The 21,973-nt window shown below is 45.7% G+C and overlaps 2 protein-coding genes across 3 annotated transcripts in view; both read right to left on the bottom strand.

The window, feature by feature from the left end:
* LOC113479585 (AF4/FMR2 family member 1-like) overlaps positions 1-21,973 on the bottom strand; it is a 320,468-nt gene that overhangs the window by 144,754 nt on the left and 153,741 nt on the right. The gene's annotated exons all lie outside the window — the stretch shown is intronic.
* SPP1 (secreted phosphoprotein 1) lies at positions 266-5,721 on the bottom strand. 2 transcript variants are annotated; one of them, XM_026847747.1, is made up of 8 exons: positions 5,708-5,721; positions 4,580-4,630; positions 3,298-3,364; positions 3,149-3,199; positions 2,188-2,292; positions 1,993-2,037; positions 1,474-1,725; positions 266-1,000 (listed from the first exon to the last, which is right to left on the bottom strand). In XM_026847747.1, exons 3-8 carry the CDS (start codon positions 3,349-3,351, stop codon positions 593-595), a joined length of 915 nt encoding a protein of 304 aa, XP_026703548.1. In that variant the 5' UTR covers positions 3,352-3,364; positions 4,580-4,630; positions 5,708-5,721; the 3' UTR covers positions 266-592. The 2 variants fall into 2 exon arrangements, with proteins under 2 accessions (XP_026703548.1, XP_026703547.1); XM_026847746.1 differs by lacking the exon at positions 5,708-5,721 and having other exon boundaries at positions 4,580-4,700.

The raw sequence follows: 21,973 nt of genomic DNA, 5'->3' as shown, positions 1-21,973 counted from the left end.
GGCGGGAAGCCCCGGGGCGGGAAGCCGCCAGGCGCCTCTGTGGCAGAGGTGCAGGGGCCGGCGCCGGGTGCTTGCAGGCTAGCTCACCGCTCACCCTCGGTAAAAGCAGGAGGCGGCCCCGTGGAGGGGCTTTACCCGCTTAATAAATGGCGGGGGAACAGCTATTTCACATAATATTAAGAAGGAGAGGTATTAAAGCACCTCACGCAGCCCAAAAGCTCCCCCGTTGCCCCAACCCAGCAAAGCCAGTGCCGCAGCCCACAGGTACAGGGTTTTGTGGTTTTTATTGAAATCCAGTTACAGCAAAATACAGGCTGGCAGTAGAGAGAGCAGCATGCCAGAGAGGTAACGCTGGCTCCGTGCGGCCGGCAGCATTTGCCTGGCTGCCCCACGCCGCGGCCCGCTGCATCCCATGAGGCCGGCGGGACCTGCAGCGCGGAGGGCTGGTGGCCCAGGGGAGGCCACCGGGTAAACAAGCTGCCCCAAACCCAGTAAGTCACCACGTGCTCTACATTTACAGTTACCCGAAATGAAGCTACTCCCCCCCTCCCCTTAGGTAGGACTTGAAGGGAAACATTACACGTGTCTCCCTTCAAAGGGTGACTTCGTTATTTTCGATGCTGTGATGATCTCGAGCATCCTCTGCGCTCTCCAACGTTTGATTGCTGTTATCGTCGCGGTTCTCAGCTGAAACGTGGACCTGGCTCTCCCTGCTTTCCGCACTCTGGTGGCTCTCCCCTCTGACACCAGCCCTACTATCATCTCCTTCTGCCTCATGGCTATCAAATTTCTGCCGGCTGTCGTTTTCCACGCTCTGGTCACGCTGCTTGCTGTCCAGCTCGCTGCTGTCCTGTGCGTGGCTCTTGTCAGCCCATTCCCCACTGATGGCGTGCTTGACCAGGGAGCGACGGGCAGCAGGATCCTCCCGGGAGAGCCCTGCTTGCTGGCTGTCTGCATCCAGGGCGCTCTCATCCTCCTCGGTGGCATCATACGCAATGAGCTGCATTAGAGAGCAAAACAAGAAAGTCATCGTCACTCCTGAGGAGTTGCTCTGTCAACAGGTACTGCTGTACTACACCAAAGCAAGCTGCACAGGCTGCAGGGACACTCAAAGCCTGCATGATACATCACTGCCTGGAAAAAAAACACTGTGGTCTTTTATGGAGTTATATGAACCTTTTGCATTACAAGAAACTCGAGTTTGATCCTGGCCTCAGATTTCATGTATGCAAGGACAAATTGCAGCATTGCATAGCTTGTGGCAGCAGGTTATGTTCCTGCCTCAGCATATCAACAGCCATCAATACCCCCTGATCTGGGGTCTCCAGAAAAAGGAAATACATTAATTCACTTACACCTACTTTCTTCTCACCAATCCTTTGTCAAAACTGATGCCCCTAAAGTAACACATTCATTTTTAAGTTCACTACCCTTTTCCAAAAAACCTGGGTACCACTGTTTAGCGCTATTTACCTTTTTTGCAGCTTTGCGGAGTTTGCTAGACTTCAGCACTGTGGCTTTAGCCCTCACCCTGTAGGCCACGCTGTCGCCTCTGCCGGCGTTGTCTCCCCGGGTGAAAGGGAAAGGAGGGAAGGGTACAGTTACTGGAATGTCTGTGGGAAAACTCGTGACAACCTCATCAGATTCATCCGTGTCATTGGAATCATTATCATCATCATCATCATCCACATCTTCATTGCTCTTGCTTGACACATCAGGAAAGTGCTGGAAAACATTTATTATGCATCAGGCAAATGAACATATCTGTGAGATTGTGCAGACTGGTATTTGTCCTCCTCATCCAGGGTTTATACACTGTTGAGGAGCTATGTGCATGAGTTGCTCTGAATTCATCTCACCCTGCCTGAAGCTTTGTTTTATTTAGGGAGAGATGTTACCACAAGAACCGCATTTGATTGAGGAAAATGAGTGCTGCTACACACTGGCTGCCCTGCAGCATTCAACTGACATTTTGCTGTTCAAAACACTTACTGGTTGTTCTGGGACATCCACGCTTTCTTCTGAAGAGTAAAGAGTCTGAAAACAACATAAAATTAACTGTTAGCATACAAAGGTCTATACAGTAGAGCTGATCAGCATGTTGTCTATTCTTTAACACTTAATCCTGACTTGCAAATCTTGGCATGGAAAGATGCTCTGCTTTCTCTTCCAGTTAGTTTCCCATACCTGCTGAGGTGATGCCAGATCATTCTGCGGGTGCTGCAGTCTCTCCCAAGACTGAGAATTCATGCGGTGGTGGTGATATCTATGTGAGTGATGGCCCCTGGGGTCCTTGAAGAGAAAAACAAAAAGGTGGTTTTAATCCAAAAAGGATCATGCAAGAGTGTGTCTGCATCACAAACTCTGTTTCCAGACAGATGTGGCATCTGCAATACATACTCCTTTTGTACAGCACGTTCATCGCACTAGGAAGAGGACTCAGAACAAGCCATGATCCCAGATGAACATTATACCCAAACAGTATAATCCAGAAGATGTGCCTCTCCCACTGAGGAATTTCTGATCATTTTCTCCAGCTCATTTTTATTGACTGAAATTTGGAGTTATATCTAATGACCATAATTTCTGCTAATTCTCAGGTCCGTTTACCAAGAGTGGTTTATCTCCCTCATCATGAAGAGTCTAAACTAAATGCAGTAGCTCATTCTCAGAGCAAAGAATTGATTTTACATGGGTAGTAGCTGGCTATGGAGTATAAATCATATACAAGACTAATACAATTCACTCTCACCACTACAAAAAATTATGGGAATTGGATTACAGTGCTCTTCCAACACCAAATATTGTCATCTGATCCATACTAATGAATGTGGGTTGTGCCATGCTACAATCCTTTTCTCATTTAACTGACAACTTACACATTTTTCACTTAGAAAAACCGTTTCTGATGCTAGTCCAGAGACACAACTAACAGAAGTCCACAACCAGGACACTTAACATGGCAAAAGTCTAGTGACATCAGTGGCTCTCTGCTTCAGCTACCTGAGAAACTGGCTCATAACAGCCAAGTGAGGGCCTGTTCTGCAGGCTACAATCAAAAAACAAGTATCGGACAATGTGTATTCAAGGAAAAAAAATCAAAAAGGATTTATTAAAGAAAATTAATAGAAAGACAAAAAGAGCTTACATATTTTTCTTCGGAGCTGGCAGAAATGGCACGCTGCTTGGATTTACTCACCTTGAGGGAAAAAGGAGAAAAAGCATTTGTCAGTATTAATTTATTGTTAATACGAAAATACACAAGTGATTGCTGATATGCATTTGTGATTTACTCACTGGCCATGCAGCGGTGATGCTGATAAGACATAAACACAGTACTGCCACCTTCATTGTGATGTTTTACCTAGAAAGTATTTTGGAACAGTGAGTCAGCAAGGTAAAATACCACAAAAATGCCATGGACTTTTTCTTGCTCCTGGGGTACTTCACTGTGCTGAGACCAGCTCTCTGCTAAGGATTCAACCTGCCCATGACAATCTTTTTCCTCTCTCTCCCATCACCACTCCCCACCCAGCTGGATTTGTAATTAAAGTACCTTAAAAACAGGTACCAAGAAACACTGAGCAGTGGTGAGAGTAGGCGCACAGAGAAGGTGTGAGCAGACTCCTGTCATCTATTGATTTGTACTGGCAAAGGAAAAGCTTCGTGAAAAAGTGCAGTAAAGATCAGCTTTGGTTTATCTTTGTTCATTTAATGTCATTTTGTCAGAAGAGACAGGACAAAACAAACTCAACTTGGATTCTCTTTTCAGTTATTTTAAAAATAGTTATTAACTGGAGTCACTGTGCGTAAACTCAGTTTATATGAACATAAACTGCTTTTATTGATAGGCCTTTATTTCCCCCTCCAGAAGTTTGAACAGAATAACCTGTGCTTCCAAGCAAGAGATGAAGTAAAACACCTGCTCACGTTGCAGTTTTAGCAATTTGATAAATTAGTGATACCTGCTGAAACTAGGAGAGTAAATTTAGGTGCTGACAGATCAGTTCCTAGAATAAGGAACATCCCTGAGAAATTAAACTGATTTACTGATGAACGAGGCATTTAAAACTTTAGTAAAACATAGCAGGAAAGAAAGGCTACTAAAGGCACATTTAAAATATGTTAGTAAGGCTGGCCCTGACACTGGACACTCTCTTAGAGGTATTGCAGTTTCAAGAGTTACACAGATCAGGGTGCATGTCCCATCCACTCAGTAGTGTGCAGTACAAACTGCAAGCTTGCCAGGAGAAACAGGGACACCGCCAGGCAGTGGTTTCACAAGGGAGGAAGCTTTCTGTGTTAAAGTACCAGCTTGGAGTTTCCAACACTTGATTCAGTGGCAAGGTTTACAGTAACCTCCTCCTGACATCTATCAGCACACTGGTTTAAAATTGTGATTATGTATAATACGTCGCATCGCTGAAGCAGTCTGGCTCCTACAAAAGCATACCTTTTTCCACAGAGAAGCATCAAGCATCCTTGCCCAGCAAAGCAGCTTTCAAAGATCTGCCCAATGCTTCCTTGACTAAAGCTGCAGACAGAATGGCACATGTCAGGCAAAAAAGCAAAAACTTACCTTTTCTGGTGCTGGAGGAGTCAGCTGTGACAAGAGCACTCTTAGCAGCAGCTCTAGCCAGTTGGGTCTCAGCAGCTCTGGCTTTCTCCCCTCGTCCCCAACTGCCTGACATCTCCAACCTCGGGGAATTTAAACCCTGTCCCAGGCACAGCCACCAATCCCCATGTGGCGGAAAAAGATGAGGTCATGAAGCTCCTGGCCACCGTCCTGCCCACGTTCTCCTACACTTCCTCTTTGGCTTTGTGGCTTTTGAAGCAAACAAAAGCTACTCTATGGTTAAAACATTACTTATGGGCAGGATCATTAACCGGCAGGTCTGTTGAATGCACAGCATTTGGTATCGTGTAGGAGGACTTCAGGGCATGTCTGCCCTCCTTTTGCGAAAAGGCAGAGCCCAGTTTCCCAGAAACTTTTCACGCCCTGTTCTGTAGGGGGTAAGAATGTCTAATGTGTGCAAGAAGAAAGAGATCTAAACATAAGTCCCCCAAAAGTTGTTGATGCTTCCACAAAGTTAAGAGATTTATTCTCCAGGGTACACGTTGCACCGGGAATCACAAACAGAGGGTGCAGAATATGGTCTTTTGCCTTTTTGGTCTGACCTGGGTCAAAAAAAAATAAAATGTGTCTTCGATAGGCATTCTGCATCCAGAAACTTCTTTGTAAAGGTATAAAAGAGCCACTGATAGTCCAATTAAAAAGTGTTTATGCACCATTTCTCATTCCTTTTCTATTCATCAGTATCCCTCCTGGATGTTTCTAGTTTCATTCACCCTCTCAGATGTTTCTCTTGAGTCACCAGCTACAGCTGTCTGCTGCCCCAAATCTGCTCTAGAACCCTTTTAAGGAAAAAAAAAAAAAAAAAAAAGGCAGCTATAGCTTCAGTATGGGGAGTGCCATTGCTAGTATTGGGAAGCAAGGGACATAATGGGATGTAATTCCATGTCTGCCATGGAGCAGTGCATCAACCCTGCTGATGGGCAACAGATCTATTCTGGCAGCACTTGTCTTGGACAGTCATAGCTTTGATAGATTCTGCCTCATCTGTGATGTGCTGTAAGACACTCAGCCCCTCTTCCATTTGGTGTTTCTCTAGAATGACAATGAGATGTCATACAAACACAGGAAAACATTCCAAGCAGCACTTTTAAAAGGGCAAAATATTTATAATTGTTTCAAAGCAGTTCCCTTTCTTCTATTTTCTAATACCCAGTTAATGTTTGATGTGTCCTTAGTCAAGCTGCAATGAAATAAACATGTTGTTGTCACACCAGCCCATGCTACCAGTTATCCTGTGCTTACTAAGACTTCTGTGGCATGTTCAGAAACATCATGAGAAATGTACCCAAGTTAGCTCAAAAGCTGCCCATCACATCATCATACATATTTTTGAGCTGAGATCAGCAACAGCTAGAAGTTTAACTTAGTCTGCTTAATATTCTAATATCCTTGGAGGAGAATAGAATAAAAAGATATTGTATCATTAATAGTTCTGCATGTCCATAAACCCACATATGCATCCACCTGAATAAGGACTATCCTAGCTTTTATTTTTGGAGCTCTGTGACCATTATTATTTACTCACTCGGGAAAGACTTTGCAAGCAAAAAAAGCCTTCAATAACTAGGATTTCAGCAGCGTGATCTTCCGTAGATTTAGACAGTTTATGTCATCTCCCATTATATCTGCAGCTCAGTGCTTCTGGAAACCGGTTAGTTTACTGAAGCCCTTGCATGCAGATGCAGTATTCGAGCTGTAAGTGGGTGCTATTTAGAAGTTTGGGCTTGATCGTTATGTAGTAGCTAATACATCCAGACTATAATACACCACTCTTAGTAAGTAGAACTGCTTCGAAAGGCCACAGTTGTTGCCTCCGGGGAACCCTTACGTAGCTGAGTACCTTTGATCCCAGCCACCAATACAAATGAACAGTGCAACTTGCACTGACGGGTAAGAAAAAACTGCTTCTATCTGATAGAGTGAGAAACTGTGACAGAGAGAAGCATGGTGGCTCATACCACTGAATGTGGGACAGGATGCGCTGGGTCCTGCTCTCCTGTCCACACACGCTGGATCAGATTTTAAGCCTGCAAAAAGCTACTTTCTCTACCAATTATCAAGAGACATGGAACTGAAAACCAGCATTATACTGAAACATTCCATAGACCTGTTCTCTGGCCAGAACAAGAACCTTCCAGCACCTGCAGTCTGCACAATGGCATAGTGCTGTCTGTCAGACTTCCAGGAAAATACCTATTATGTCGGGACTTATAAACAAGTTTCATCAAGTTCAGCAGCAGTTATCAGGCATGCTGATGGAGAAGCCTAGGGCCATTAGAAACAACAGTTTTCCTGCAGTTTGTTAAAGATCTTCCTGTACAGGTCAGTATCACTGCGGCTTTTCAAGGCAAAAGTTTTGTGAGTGCCTGGAACACCTGTCTCCCAGAAGAGACACTATGTGAGCCCCAGGGAGTTTTTTCTGGCAAATAGCTGATATTTCCAGTGTGCTGGGAGGTGGCAGCATTTCTGAGTACTGTTGCCAAAGCTATATGGTTGGTTTTGTAAGAGCTAAGGAACAACAGTGATGTTTTGCCATAATCCAGAAGGACATGAAGTGACAGTTAGTACTGAATGGCTTAATTTTATGCAAGATCAGTCAGTACAGAGCTGTAGTAAATTTAGCACTTGCCTCATGCCCATCATTATGTGGTTATTCATCCTGCAAATCATTTCGTCTAGCTGAGGCATCCTTTGCCTTGCTAGGAGATAGTGCTTCTCGCCCTCTCAGTGATATGGAACAAGCAGGGCAGAAAGGGGGGAACTTTCACCATTTTTGCTTCTCACATTGAAATGCCTAATTCTGGAGAGAGCACTCAGCTGGCGGTGGCACAGCAGAAGCAACTTGCTTGAATCTGTACAAGTGGGAGGGTACATGATTTCAGCTTTTAACAACTGTCAGGGTCTGTGCAGAGCGTGACCATGACAGGCTATAATTTGTTGCATGTAGGTAACATTTTCTACTTGCCTATCCTGTCAAACAAAGCTTTTGACCACAATTTCTTCCATGTGGTTAGGCTGCTGTTTTGTGTCGAGAAGCACTATCAGTGCCTCCCTGTACAACCTCTGATGTGTACTGACGTGATCCTGAGCTGACACATCAGCATGATGCCCAGCCATACCTCTGGCCGGTGTGAGAAAACCCAGCCTGCCTGCAGTAATGCCCAGTCTTTCAGGTGAGCTGTTTTCTGTTTAGATTTATTCACCAAAAAATGAGTCTCGGGGTAGACCAGAGCAGCATCTTCTAGGTGGCAAAGACTAAGACTGGGAGGGAGAGCTTAAGCAGCATTAAGAACTCTATCAAGTAAAAGCCCCAAGGAACCCCAGCTTGGCAGTGTTCTTAGAAACAGCTGGTTTGCAACTAGAGTATCCTGAAGAGAAGTGGACTTAGTAAACAGTGGTTTCTGTGAAAAACAGATGAAAACCAAAATTTTCTTGCATTGCTACCATAAAATACTCCTGAAAAGTACCTTGGAAACTCTGCATGTTGACTCATATATTCCCAAAAGCTCTTCAGTTTTCCCAGTTAAACCTTCAAAAGCAGGGAAAAGCTTATATTCAGCAGCTGACAGGCTTCAAAAAACCTTTTGCTTCTTAAATAGACTATGCAGACCACCACAGCATTTGTGTGCAGGCCTAGGAGAGTACTTAGCATGCAGAAAGGATATGGTGTCAGGTCTGTTCGATAAAGAAATTACAGCAGAGATTTGCTCCTTACATGTCTGAGCAGGGCACCTCAATAACTTGTGCTGTGCAGCACAACTGTGGGTCTTTTGTTTTGCATCACTTAGAGCATTTCCAAACCAAAGCAGCAATCACACAAGCAGCAGCAAGCTTCTCCCAAGCAAAACCTCTAGTGGAGTGACAGGGCAGTTCAGAACAAGGTGGGGTCTGTGACCTTCCACTCCTTCTGCCACTTCTGATCTGCAGTGCAGCTCAGATGACTAGTTGGCAAGGCGAGCTCTATTCACAGAATCACAGAATCATTCAGGTTGGAAAAGACCCCTGGGATCATCGAGTCCAACCCTCAGCCCGACTCTACAAAGTTCTCCCCTACCCCACATCCCCCCACAGCTCATCCAAACGACCCTTAAACACACCCAGGGATGGGGACTCCACCCCTCCCTGGGCAGCCTATTCCACTCTCTGACCACTCTTTCTGGGAAAAATTTTTTCCTAATGTCCAGTCTGACCCTCCCCTGTTGCAGTTTAAAGCCATTCCCCCTTGCTCTGTCACTAATCCCCTGTGAGAAGAGCCCAGCACCAACCTCTCTGCAATGTCCTTTCAGGGAGCTGCAGAGTGATGAGGTCTCCCCTCAGCCTTCTCCTCCTGAAACTAAACAGTCCCAGTTCCTTCAATCATTCCTCACAGGATTTATTCTCCAGGTCCTTCACCACCTTTGTTGCCCTCCCCTATAAAGGGGGTTATAGTATCTTACTTTCCCAGAGTCAGCTCTAGCTGTTCCCAGGGCCGAGGTTGCAGAACTAGGCACAACACTGACCTGCAGTAGGTGATTAATGAATTAATTAAACCTGCAGTAGGTGATTAATCAGGACAGAACAGAGACTTTCTGGGAAACAACCCCACCGTAAGCAGCCAACATATTAGAAAGTGACATTGTTTGACAAATAGCACAGTCTATCTCCCTCTGCATAAAGACAGCCCACTCGCTTGTCTCTAACTTCTGAGATTAGTTGCTACCTATTAATATTTTCAGATGCCTTTTTAGGAACAGCTTTGGAAACTGAAGAAAAAAAAATATATTTGAGAAACTGCCATATGCATCTGTGGCCCACAAATCCTGTAGGCTGAACAGCCTCAGTCAGATCCCAGCTTTCACAGAGCGGAGTGGCCACTCCTGCTACAGCATAAATACAGTCCAGCTGTCTGTAGCTTCCTAAAATGGAGCCCTACTGACGTTTTCTCCCTTGACTTTACAGCCAGCTAGAAAAAACAAAATTTCCAGATCTTTTTTTCCTGTTGAAATCCATGTATTTTAATACTGAAGTCCATGGAGCAGCAGCAGCAGGAATTCAACCAGCACAGAAACCTTATGCTTTTTTCAGGTCATCATAGTTACCAGTGTGAAGAGCAAAACACCAGATATTCCAGTGCTGGTTTTGTGGCTGTGTTTCAGCTCTGAATTGACAGAAAAAGAATTGCATTTGTTTCAGCTGGAAAATTTAATAGATAGTCTGAACTACTATTAGAAACAAAAGCAACTAGTGAAAGTATATGTGGTGTACATCATGTTTTCATGACTGTGCCATTTTGTGATGTATGCAACCCTCAAAAAGCAATTGTTTGAGAAAAGGAGGATGAGATTTTCAGCAACTCAATGGGAGCTGAGTTCAATCCGCTCTCTTAAGATGCTGGTTCTGAAGCCTGAATGCTGCTGCAGAGATAACGCTCCAGGATCAAGGAAAGCACACAAAGTGCATGTGCTTAAATCACCTCACAGGAAAGCAACCATCAGTTTGCCGGCTCAGGGCTCATAGTCTAACTACTGAGGAGAATTTGATGGTAGGAAATAGCTTTGCAGAAGATTGCTTTTTAGACAATCATTGCAAAAACTTTGTGACAAGTAGTTTCCCTCCCTCCTGCCCTGCAATCTCAGTTCCCTGTTTCCTATCCTACTGCAAAATTTTGTCCTCCCAGTGAGAAAGGACACATCTGAATGGAAACGTCTGAATGGAAACATCTGAATATGCAGAATGGGCATGGAAAGAACAGCATCTTCTTGCTCTGCATTGTGAAACTGCTGGAAAGTCACAAGATGCCTGTTCCACCTAGTGCAGGGACTTTTGGCAGGGCACTATGGGAATGATTCTGCAAATCCAGCACCCCTCTGCTTGCATCTTCACTAAGCTCCACTGGCGAAGCATGAAGAGCCACTCCTTCACTGTAAGAAGCAGAACAGATTACAGCACAGCACGACAGAGAAGAGGTGGACAGGGAAGATGATGGGCCAACTCCTCCTCCGCAGTCACTCATGCACCGCTTCTGTGTGTAACTGAGTGAAGCATTGCAACCCTGTACTGCACAACAGAGAGCCCAAACTGTGCCCTGGTAGTCCTTGTCACGCAGCAGCCTTGATTTTGCATTCCACATATACCATGTCGAGCTCATGTCCTGTTTCCACACACAATCACACCAGACTCACAGCATGAGGAGCAGAGTCCAAAAAAAGGTTGTTACCAATCCCGGAGACAAACCTTTTACAAGGCACACTTTTCCCCAGAAGGGACCAGTACAAAACAATTTGGAGAAGTGCCGGGCATTACGCAATGCAGGATTGCAGCCTGCATATCTGTGGTTATCTGTAAGCAAAGCATCTTTTCTGCAGCCTGCCCTGACTTTTTCACCTCCAGAAGGTCTGAGGAAGGTGAAGCATGTGCTATACAAGCAGCGCAGGACTGATAGGATGGGTTGTGACCTCAGCCCCAAGCTGGGCTACACACCAGAAACCCTTCAGATTTCACATGGCTTCGGGTTTTGTTGTGAGCAGTTTTCTTAACTCTCGGTCTAGGACTGCTGTGGTCTGAGGTAGGACGAATGCAGAACTGAGTCAGTGTGAAAGCAAACATCTCCCAGGCACTGTGCACTGGGGTGTGGAGCCTCTGCTGGTGGAGTGGGAGGAAAAACCCATCTGTGGGCCTGATGAAGGGAAATTAAAGGGTTGGGGACTGGATTTGGGGAGGAAGTTGTTTGGTCGAGAAGCTGATTTGATTTTGTGGGGGAACCAAAAACCAGCATGCTAGGGTCAAGGCCTCTGCCGTCTTGACTGAGTCACAGAGAGATTCCTCACAGCTTGCTCTGGCTTGGAGGTGATGAGGCTGTTTTCCCTCGAAGCCCATCCAGGCAGGAGCTCTGCAGGAACACTGCAGCAATGGATCATTTTGGTTCTGGCTTGGAAAGCTGTGATATCTCCTGCATGTCAGGATACTTCACCTTAATTGGTATTGAGGTAGCCACTCTTGTACAACAAGTGTGCCAGCAGAGAACATCATTCAGAACCAGCAATTTCTCCTTGTGTTTTGCATATTAAAATTGCATTAATGCTTTAAATTTTGAAAAATTGAGGTTTTTTTTTAATGGAATGGGAAGTAGTAACTCACACCTGACAGGTATTACCATCAACAAGTCAAAGGAGATATCAGTTTTCTTAATTGTATAATTTTTCAAGTAAATAGGATAAATCAATATACTGAATAGTTCAGATGATGGGTAATATAAGTGTCTGGGAAAAAGTAAAAAGGTTTATTTTCATCATTTCATTCCTTGCCCTGGCCCCTCCTCCCCCCAGCCTTGTTCAGTCCGTTTTCTTTTCCTTCCTGCCTTCCTTTTAGCAGGACTGGAATGCAATTTTTTTTTTTTTTTTCTGGTTTAAAGAACCTCTGTGCTATTTGCTGAACTGGCAGCTCATGTACGCAGGGCATGTGCCGTTACTCCCCAGATTTGTCACCTCCTGGACTGGCCAGTCTCTGATCCTGTCCAGCACAGAGGCAGAATGAGTTTGGATAGCCAGGAGGACCGACAGTGTGTGGGGTACGGGAGCACAGCAGCAAAAAAACTTCTGGCAAGCCTCTGTCCTCCTTCCTTGCTTACCAGCTTTCTTTGGAAGGGAGGTGCTTTTTCTTTTTCTTTTTTTTTCCGAAAACGCTCACCAAGCCCCATTCTGAGAAAAAGCAAGCACGGAGGACGAGAATCGCTGTTGCCCTGCATAGCGTTCCGGGCAGCGGTCACAACCAGCAAGAGAATTCCCGGCTAACAGCTTCTCTCTGGCGGGGAAGTGCAAACGTGCACGTTTTCGGCCGAAAACGCTCACCAAGCCCCATTCTGAGAAAAAGCAAGCACGGAGGACGAGAATCGCTGTTGCCCTGCATAGAGAGGAAAGGCAAGCCTAAGAAACTGGTAATCAGTAGGCTCTGAGGCAAACAATAAGAAGGGGCAGCTGACAGGGCAACTAACTCTTGAGGAGCATGTGCAGCACCAGGGCTTTTTGCATGAGGAAGGACATTACCAGTCAATAAGTAACAAGCCAGAACTGCTGTTTTCCTCACTGAGTCTTGTTTATCAAAAAGTCAAATGACTTCTCCTCACCCACGGAAAATGTGAACACAGAGGATGACAAACAATTTTGGGAAGCAACATCCGTTCTGCATGGAGAAACTTGATCTGCCATACCCAAAATAACTGATGTTGAAACACAGACTAAATCTCATCTAAGCAATTGATTAGACAAAATGAGGAAGCACAACTTGGAGCTGTGTTGATTTCACCTCAGGCAGCAGGGCAGTAACAGGCCAGAGGCACATGGGCTGAGCCAGACTGGAAATCAAAGATCTAAGGAGAAAGGTTGTCAGCAGATAACTCTGTGCCCTCAGGAAGATGCTGAAAAATGTTTATTATGGCACTCGGTCCCTGAAGGAAGTGCTACAGAAATTCTGGCTCTCGTACTTTCATCGGCACTGATGCAGTCGCAGCCCACGGGAGTCTGAGCCCTGCAGGACCGCGCTGCTGCCCACATCCCTGACACTTCCTACTCCTGCACTGCCTTAATAGTGCAGGCAACTGCCTATTGATCAAGCTATTTTTATCCAGGCTCCCTGGCTGTGCTAAAACAGTGTGGCAAAAACCAGAGCTGGCTGCTTACATAAATTACTTCTGCAGAATGGGTTCTTCTATATGCATTTGCAAAAATAAGCTAGCTTTCCCTAGGATAGGCTTTGGTACAGAGAGACCGTGCAGTGTTTTTCTCTGTGCTCAAGCAGAACTACATTCCAGGCTGAAAGTCTGACCAGAGCAGGCTTCCTGCAGCACTGCTTCACTTCGGCTCAGCCACAGCAATACACACACAGAGATGCACATATATAGTGCTGGAGCGAGCACAGAGGAGGGCAACGAAGCTGGGGAAGGGCCTGGAGAATAAATCCTGTGAGGAGCCATTGAAGGAGCTGGGACTGTTTAGTTTCAGGAGGAGAAGGCTGAGGGGAGACCTCATCACTCTCTGCAGCTCCCTGAAAGGACATTGCAGAGAGGTTGGTGCTGGGCTCTTCTCACAGGGGATTAGTGACAGAGCAAGGGGGAATGGCTTTAAACTGCAACAGGGGAGGGTCAGACTGGACATTAGGAAAAAATTTTTCCCAGAAAGAGTGGTCAGAGAGTGGAACAGGCTGCCCAGGGAGGGGTGGAGTCCCCATCCCTGGGGGTGTTTAAGGGTCGTTTGGATGAGCTGTGGGGGGATGTGGTGTAGGGGAGAACTTTGTAGAGTCGGGCTGAGGGTTGGACTCGATGATCCCAGGGGTCTTTTCCAACCTGAATGATTCTGTGATTCTGTGATAGTAACATGCCTGTGCGCATACAGTTAATATTTAAAATTCCACTTTCTGGACCAAATGAAATTCTGGCATTCTGAGTCACATGAAAGAACACAAACCCCAAAAAATCAAGAGCAAAAGAGAGTTAGACCACAGCAAGTCCCAGAGAGGCTAGTCCAAGCCCCCTGTTTCAGGCTTGCATAACAATGGAAAGAGGAGGGCTTAATTTCAACAAATATTCACAGCCATGGATGTCTCGTTTGCCTCAGGCTGATGCACTGGGCATTTTTAGGTATACTTTCCAGTCTTTCTGATCAGCTGATTCATTCATCCTACCTCTTTGCTAGGTGGCTGCTATCACAGAATCACACAGAAACATTCAGGTTGGAAAAGACCCTCGGGATCATCGAGTCCAACCATCAGCCCTACTCTACAAAGTTCTCCCCTACACCATATTCCCCAACAGCTCATCCAAACGACCCTATTGTGATAGGGAGCGGTGTAGCACAGCAGCAGTCCTGTCTGACACAGATTACTACAAGAGGAAATGCAGGACCGAGCCTCAGAGCAAGGGTGAGAGGAGGTGGACTGTCCAGGGAACACTCACCATGGCTTTTTTTGGCCAGTGCCATGAGTGTCATTGCTGGGATATAACACTGCTGCTTTTACAGGCAAGTTACAAGGCATGCTCGCTGGCTTGTCTGGGGTTGTGAGGTGTTAGGAATAGTATAGGTTTTCCAATAACTAAAAAACCAGTAGCATCAAAATAATAAGAAATGAAAACTGCCATGGCAAGATATTTTTGAAGCAGCCTTTCATTTAACTTAATGTCTACTGTACCTGCCCTTCCTACACTGATGTTACAGCATATGACTGAAATAATTTTCAGCAAAAATAATATTCATTATGGCTCTGATCTTGCAAAGCTACAGTCTGGGCACAAGCTTTCTCTTACTGATCAGAGAGTTATTGCATCCTATTACCAGGTAAAGATTATGAAATACATTTTTAAAACAGACACAACTATAAGACTTGATGTCCATTTTGTGTATCAGCTTCTGGCTCAATATTGCCCACACATCAGACAAGGCACAGATACTAGAGAAAAAATCTCACTCTGAACTCACAATAATGCAACAATTTTTCTTAACACATGGATGATTTCCCATCATTATCCTCATGGAAAGCAAGGAACAACACAGAGGCAAAACAGAAGAAAAAATAAATTAACCTGAAACTAACCTGAACAAGTAATTGCATTCTCTGGCTGTAGTTTTAAAGCATCTTTAACAGGAAGTCTTCACCACAGACCTCAGTGAAGAACAGCTATGTTTGCTCATAAACCGACTGCACATTGGAGACAGGGAAAGAAGGCAACTTTTTTATTACATGGGTTACACAGACACTGCCGACAACTTTACCAGGCCTGAATTTGTAATACAGAGAGACTAAAATATACGGACATACCAGAGGGTGAGGATTTGAGGATTTTTAAAATGAAAACAGACCATCCTTTACTTTTGACCCCCTGCACAAATCAGACTGAAGGACCAACTTCAGATACTATTGAGCTTAACAGCTTGCATTTAGCCAAATGCAGTTATTCCTCCTGAATTGGGGTTATTCTGTGTTAAAGCCATTTTCCATAAAGTTACACTGATGAGACCTAACTATACCACCTATCTGTAATAGTAAGAATTAATTTATGCACAGGCTTTTCCATTGTTTTGTTTTTGGGTGAAGGATTATTTATGTCATTTACACAATTTGGCCATGTATAAACACAGCATCCTGGCTCACAGTTATTCCAGCCCCTCCAGTACCGATATTAACAAGTTATATTCTGGTTTTAAAACAGAAATAACCCTGCTGGCAACGCTTGTGAGGTTTTTTCCATCACCCTTCTGCTCACAGCTGAGAAAGCTTCCCCAGAGCACTGTCTTCTCACCCTGCTCCTGTTTCAGACTTTGCTGCCCAGTAAGTCTTTGCTTTACTGTACAGTGAACAGGCCTGTGCCTCTTGGTGAAAAAGGAGCTCCCCCAGTGATTGCTTCTCACAGTGATTTCTTCTCCCAGTGATCAACTCTGAAAGACAGCAAGATGGTCAAGTAGCTGAGCCACTGGTAGACAAGGATTAGAAACACACAGGTATTAAAGTTAGTTCTAGAAATGACCAGTGACAGTGTCTCTCCATTCCTCTTGTGATGCCATACAAACTCCCTGTTATCCACTGTTGTTTTATCCCACTCCAAGTTTTTGTCATAGAAACCCAGAGGAATAACTTTTCTGAATTTGATGGAATTAAAGCAGAAGTGTGGGGGAAATCCCCAAGTGGAGGATCCTTCCTGCCTGACACCTGCTCAGGATCTCTGTATGTAAGAAGCAACATCACAGCTTTCAGGTTACTCAGTGTGGTGTAACCCAAGCACGCTGTGCAAGGGGTCCACCTCCATGGGGTCTCACCCATGTACATGCTCCCTCTCGGTGGGGACCTGGTAGGGTCAGCATCTGTCATGCTGGGGCTACCAGTACTTCTATACATTGTCTGTGCCCAGCAGAAGCAATTCTTCGTGCAGTTTATCCAGCTCTTACTCTCCAGGAAATCTCTTCAGCATAGGCCCTATTCTAATGAGCAGCAAGGTAGAAGTCAGGCTCTCCAGTGAAAACAGCTATTGGTTTATTTGCTTGTTTTTTTATTTCCACGTAATAATCTCCCTACAGAATGTTCTAGGAAAGCAGAAGAGAAATGTTTCTTCTGTGAAATGTAATTAACGTAGTTTTCTTCCTGTTGCAAAGTATAATTGCAAATATAAACTGAAGCACAAGAATGGAGTTATTTTGGGAGATGGTTTGTGCATCAAAATACTGTGACAAGTTTGGTTTGTCAAACTCTAGTCGGAGCAGACGTCTCTCTCCCTTCCTGTTTAAGCCAGCAGTCTGGGAAGGGCTGCCCTAACCTATAATGATGGTTAGCTCACCGAAAGCAACTTGTTTCCCCCAATCTATAATGCAGTTTTCAAAAGATTGAACATATGCCACAACATGCACATGCTTTGTGATCCTGTTTGACATGGCAAAACCTCTTCCGATCTCAAGTAATATTAAAATTTACACAGAAATACTCAGTTCTGACAAACCTGATACATACACTTTCTCATACACAGCTCAAAGATGTGGAATATTCCTTCAAAGTCAAAGAAAATAGTCAAACTTTCCTCTGCAAAAGCATTTCCTAACGGTGGAAGAACTTGACCAAACATGAGACCATTTCGACATTTCACTGTGTATTTGCAATTGCTCTTGAGGTGGCGAAGCATTTAAACACATACACAGCCGAGCCCTAAGAGCTTTTGAAAGAAGCAGAGTGCAGCACAATGTGGCTGCACAGTTGCAGCCTAGGAAAGCAAGTGGTAAGGCACCTTCTGGCCAGAGGTCATTTTACCCAGCTGGGTAATTCCCTGCAACGTGTCCCCACATGCAAAAAACGTATAATCCAAGATGGAAATAGAGGATTGAAATAACAAATGATTTACTTTCCCCTGCTCTCCAAACAAGGTCAATCATTAAACAAAAATGTCAGTGGAAAGCCTTACTAGTATAATTAGGTATAATACACTTCTGAATTTGTTCAGATCTGGGCTGAATGGTTATTACTATAAATCTTTCTGGGCCAATGTACCTTAAAAAAAAACCCAAACAGCTGCTTCTTATCTTATTTTCTTAAGTTACTGCAAGAATTTAGAATACTCTGGACTCCATCCATAAGAAAAGACACTGCAGCACAAGTGGCATGGCTGAGTAAACCGCTGGGCAAAAGCAGGCAATTTTCTCACAAGCAAGCTCCTTGCACTGTATATAGATCAGGTGAAGTGGAACGAGGCTGGTCTGGCAGGGACCACATGGGAGCAATACCCATTTGCCTGAGAGCTGCTCTCCCCTGGCACTGGAACACAGGAGTGCACTGCTGTGGCCCTCTCTCTCTGCAGAGCCTGTCTGGCCATCCCTCTGCGCTATCAGAGCCTGGGAAGGGAAGAAGGGAAGGTGGAAAGACTAAATATTTAAAAGCCTGAAGAGCTTTTTGAATCAAATTCCTACTGAAAGCCAGGATTCTGAAGGGTGTCTCCTCACATGTGTTTTACAATCTTTTGGCCCATTAGGTTTGGCAACTTGTCACAACACAACATTGACAGCTATGGCTCAGCAAGGGTTTTCCCAGAGACCTGACACTTCCAGCAAGTACCAGATTATTTTTCTAGGTCTGTTTGTGGAGCCTGTGACAGGTCTAGCCTTGTGTTTCGGGGGCAGAAGTCAAGGACAGAGAAGATGAGCCTGTTTCCCTCTGCAGTCAAAGCACACCCCTACCCTCCCGAAACACCGTCAGGGTGCTGCTGCAAGCAGTGCCCTCCTGCCCACCCCAAATCTGGCTGCCTACAGCTGGGCAGGTGCCATGGAGCTGCGTGCAGCCTGAGGCGTCAGACACATTTCACTCTTGCCTGCCAGCACAAACCTGCAAGGAAAATCCAGTCACAAGCACATAAGTCACTTCCTTCCTTAGCCACACGAACGAGGCATCAAATCTAAACCAGCCCCATTACTCGGCAAGACTTCAAGGTCCTGCTGCATTTTGCACTGACAGCAGAGGATGCACCCATAACACCCAGGCTACGGTGGCCTGGTTGGTTTTTGCCTGGCCAAAGGGATAACACAGTCAAACAGGTCCAAGGAGGGTGGGGCACAGCATGGATTTAGCATTCATCCAATGCTGATGGTGATCTCTGCGATTGCGACAGGGTCATGAGCCCAAGCATGCCTCCCCGTGGCCTGTCAGGGTGTACAAAAAGGCTTGGAGGCTTCTTAAGGAAAAAGAAGGAGGGAAAGGCACAGAAATTTTGTTAGGCAAATCATGGAGCCAGTCAACTCGTGGGGAGGTGGTTTAAGCCAACCACTGGTTGCGTTCGCCACTGGAAGGGTTCTGCCTTGTGCACAGCACATGAGGAGCTCTGCTTGCAGGAGACCCCCATCTGCAGGCTCTGCTTGTTTGAAGCCTGTTGCAGGTTCACCTCCCTCAGACCAAACACCTCTGCACCTGCAGGCCTTGGAGAAAAAAAAACCTGTCAGGAGGACCTGAGGTCGGAATTGCTCTTTTGTCTATAAAAAACACAAAGAAATACAAATCAATTCTGAGCAGCTCCAGAGATGTGACAGACTGCTTTTGTTTCAGTAACATGTAAGGCTTTTAAACTGGGATTTTCCAGCAGCCTTCCAGTGCCTGGCTGGTGACTTATGAATCATGCTTTGCCTTTCACATCAGCAAGGTGTGTCAATTCCTGCAGCAAAGGGGATTAAAGCTCTTCCTCGCTCACACTAATGAGAACAGGCTCCCAGGCTGAGCAGTGCCTTACTCTCTTGAAAGAAAGAGGAAGATGTTCTGTGGCTGGTACAAGTATCTCTCCAGAGCAACCCCAAGTAAAAGTCTCTCTCAAGCACACAAACACTGAATATCCAGCAGTGTTAGGAAAACACTAGTAGCTATCAGTAGGTACTTATATATAAACGGAATTTAATTATACTAGCACTTTGCTACCAACACTGCAAATAAATTCCTTTATGGTTTCTGCAAGAAGGGGGTGTAAAAAGAGCATGCCATGCTACATACCTTGAGCTAAACCTTCCCCTCATGCCTGGCATGCTGACTGGTGACCAGCCCTTTCTAAGGGTCAGAGCCTGCACCAGACTCTGGAAATACAGATACTACATGCAGAAAGGGTACAACATGACCATTGCCGTTCTGATACAAGTCACACCAAGGGATAGGTTAGTGACAGTGGAGGATCAAAGAGAAAGAAAACAAATAAAATACCTTTTTTTTTTTTTTTTTTAAGCTGTTTCTCATCTAGAAAAGCACATCACAGTAGCTGCTTTAGGTACTTGGGTTGTCACCTGCACACAGAGCCAGCTGGCCCAAATTGAGCTGTTTACAGCCTCAGGGCTTTATCTCTCCAGGGGCCCTTGTCTCAGAGGTTAGCTTCTGACCTGTGCTCTTGCACCTCCTACATCTCTGAGCACTTAAAAACCTTCTCCACGGTCCTCATGGCTATCAGACATCTTCTGCAAACTCTGAGAAGCAGAACAGCTGTTTTGAAAACAGCCTGACAGAGCGAGTCTATGCCAGAGCACTGCACAGCTCTGCTACCTGGGCATCCCTGGGAAGGGGTCTCTTCGCTTTCCCCTTTACAGTGCCCTGGATAAGGCCCTGACATTAAGTTGTGTACTGGTCACTTTGTCCCCGACAGTGTGCTCTTTGAGCAGGAGAGAAACTGAGGCTAACACCAGCTGCTGGTGAGGCAGGAGTATTTTATTGCTGTCATTAAAAATCGAGAGATTTAATCTCACTGGTATCCTAATGCATACCTTGTTAACTTAATCTCATTTTCTAGTTAGTCATGAACTCACAGACTGCATTCATGCCTTTAAATGAACAGGACTTTCAGGAATGAAGCATGGTGCATATCCTGGGGCTGCCAAACCCAGCTAGTACCTTCCCCTCCCTTGAGGTGTGCCAGAGCAGACTGTCCAGACAGCACAGCCCAGGGCAGTGCCTGCCCACAGAGCTCTGTCCCTGGGGTCATCGTACTCACCCGAGAAGCGGATGCTGTGGCTGTGGGTTTCAGCAGAGAGGAAGAAAGCTTCTCCCTCACCGCAAAACTCTGTCAGATGACACGGATGCCCCCCAGTTCCCCTCCACATCCCTGAGTGGAGAAACACAAGCCCCCACCCCAAACAAACGCCTCCACCTACCAACTATGGGAGAGGTTTCTCTAGCTCTGAAACCCCAGGCCTGGGCAGTGTTTGAGCTCCATGGAGAAAGGGCCTGTTTTGGTTTTCCAGTGACCGTAGCCATGCTCTGCTCTTTTCTGGGGTCTGGCCTTTTGTTTTAAGTGGCCCAGAGCCAGGCAGCACTAGTTAAGCAATAGCAAAACAGCTCTGGTCTAGCACAGTCCCTGTTAAAATCTTACTCCTGGCTCAGCGAACAGGAAGCTAAAAATTAACTACCACCCTCGAGCATACCTCCACAAAAGCCCCTTTTGTAAGGCACACGGGTAAGGGCAGGCAGGACAACATGGGGGCGGGGGGGAAGCATCCAGGGTTTACACAGAGAGGGGCTGTGCAGGGTGTCAACAGGGAGCAGAGACATCCTCCTGAGCAGGGAGCTGGGAGAGGGTGAGAACACATCACAGCATCTCACTTTAAACTCATTTGGTACCCACCACAGCCATGGCTGGTGACAGAGGGCACCCAGGGGGTACAGAGATCACTTTTTCCCCAGGAGAAAGGCAGAGTTTCCTGCCACCTGTTTTCAGGATGACTTACTCATTGCTGAGGAGTGCTGAGAGCAGCAGGTCTACTCCAGTTCTTGCATAGCAAACCCCATCTTGCCCTCAGGCATTCGTCAGAGCTGGTTTCCAGTGACCAAAGGAAACCCACGCAAGCCCAGAGGCAGCGGGGCAGTCACTGTGTCCAAATGAGGTGGCAAAATCATCTTCAGCTTGTGACCCACCTCGAGCAACTTTGTTTCCCCGCAACTAGCTTGGAGGCCAACATACCTACCTGCCTGTTAGTGATTTACATTCCTCATACCTTTAACCTCTGTGCACAGGAGCTGTCTGTGAAACCCAGGGAGCACCCCCAGGAAATCCCAGCCTGAGAGGCTCCTGGTTATGTGCAGCACAAGACTCCTACTATGTGGAGATGGGATCTGTACAAACTAACCTACGGGTCTTCAACATCAGACTTCTCTCATCACCAGTATAACAGTTATTTACTTTTTTTACAGGTGACCATTTGACAGCAAGAACCATTCCTTTGCACTAATGATCTTGATTCGGATGCATCAACAATAATCAGCAGTAAAGGCAAAGATTTTCCAGGCAGCAAATGAGACTCTGAGGAAGTCTGCTGGGCCATGGCAGCACTGTGTTTCTTGTGTGTCCCCCACAGCATCTTCCTTTCACTCCTGTTT

The sequence above is a fragment of the Athene cunicularia genome (genome assembly GCF_003259725.1).
Source record: "Athene cunicularia isolate RWA chromosome 4 unlocalized genomic scaffold, athCun1 chr4_part2, whole genome shotgun sequence".
NCBI classification, from domain to species: Eukaryota; Metazoa; Chordata; class Aves; order Strigiformes; family Strigidae; genus Athene; species Athene cunicularia.
Note: the sequence above shows the minus strand (reverse complement) of the source record. Positions and strands in the feature narration are given on the sequence as shown.

Bases quoted from the DNA above. Each gene is read 5' to 3' on its own strand.
- SPP1 (XM_026847747.1), bottom strand. From the start codon at position 3,351: ATGAAGGTGGCAGTACTGTGTTTATGTCTTATCAGCATCACCGCTGCA. The intron at 2,038-2,187 runs GTATGGGAAACT...TGTTGTTTTCAG, and splicing joins ATCTGGCATCACCTCAGCAG to ACTCTTTACTCTTCAGAAGA. The intron at 1,001-1,473 runs GTAAATAGCGCT...TCTCTAATGCAG, and splicing joins TCCGCAAAGCTGCAAAAAAG to CTCATTGCGTATGATGCCAC.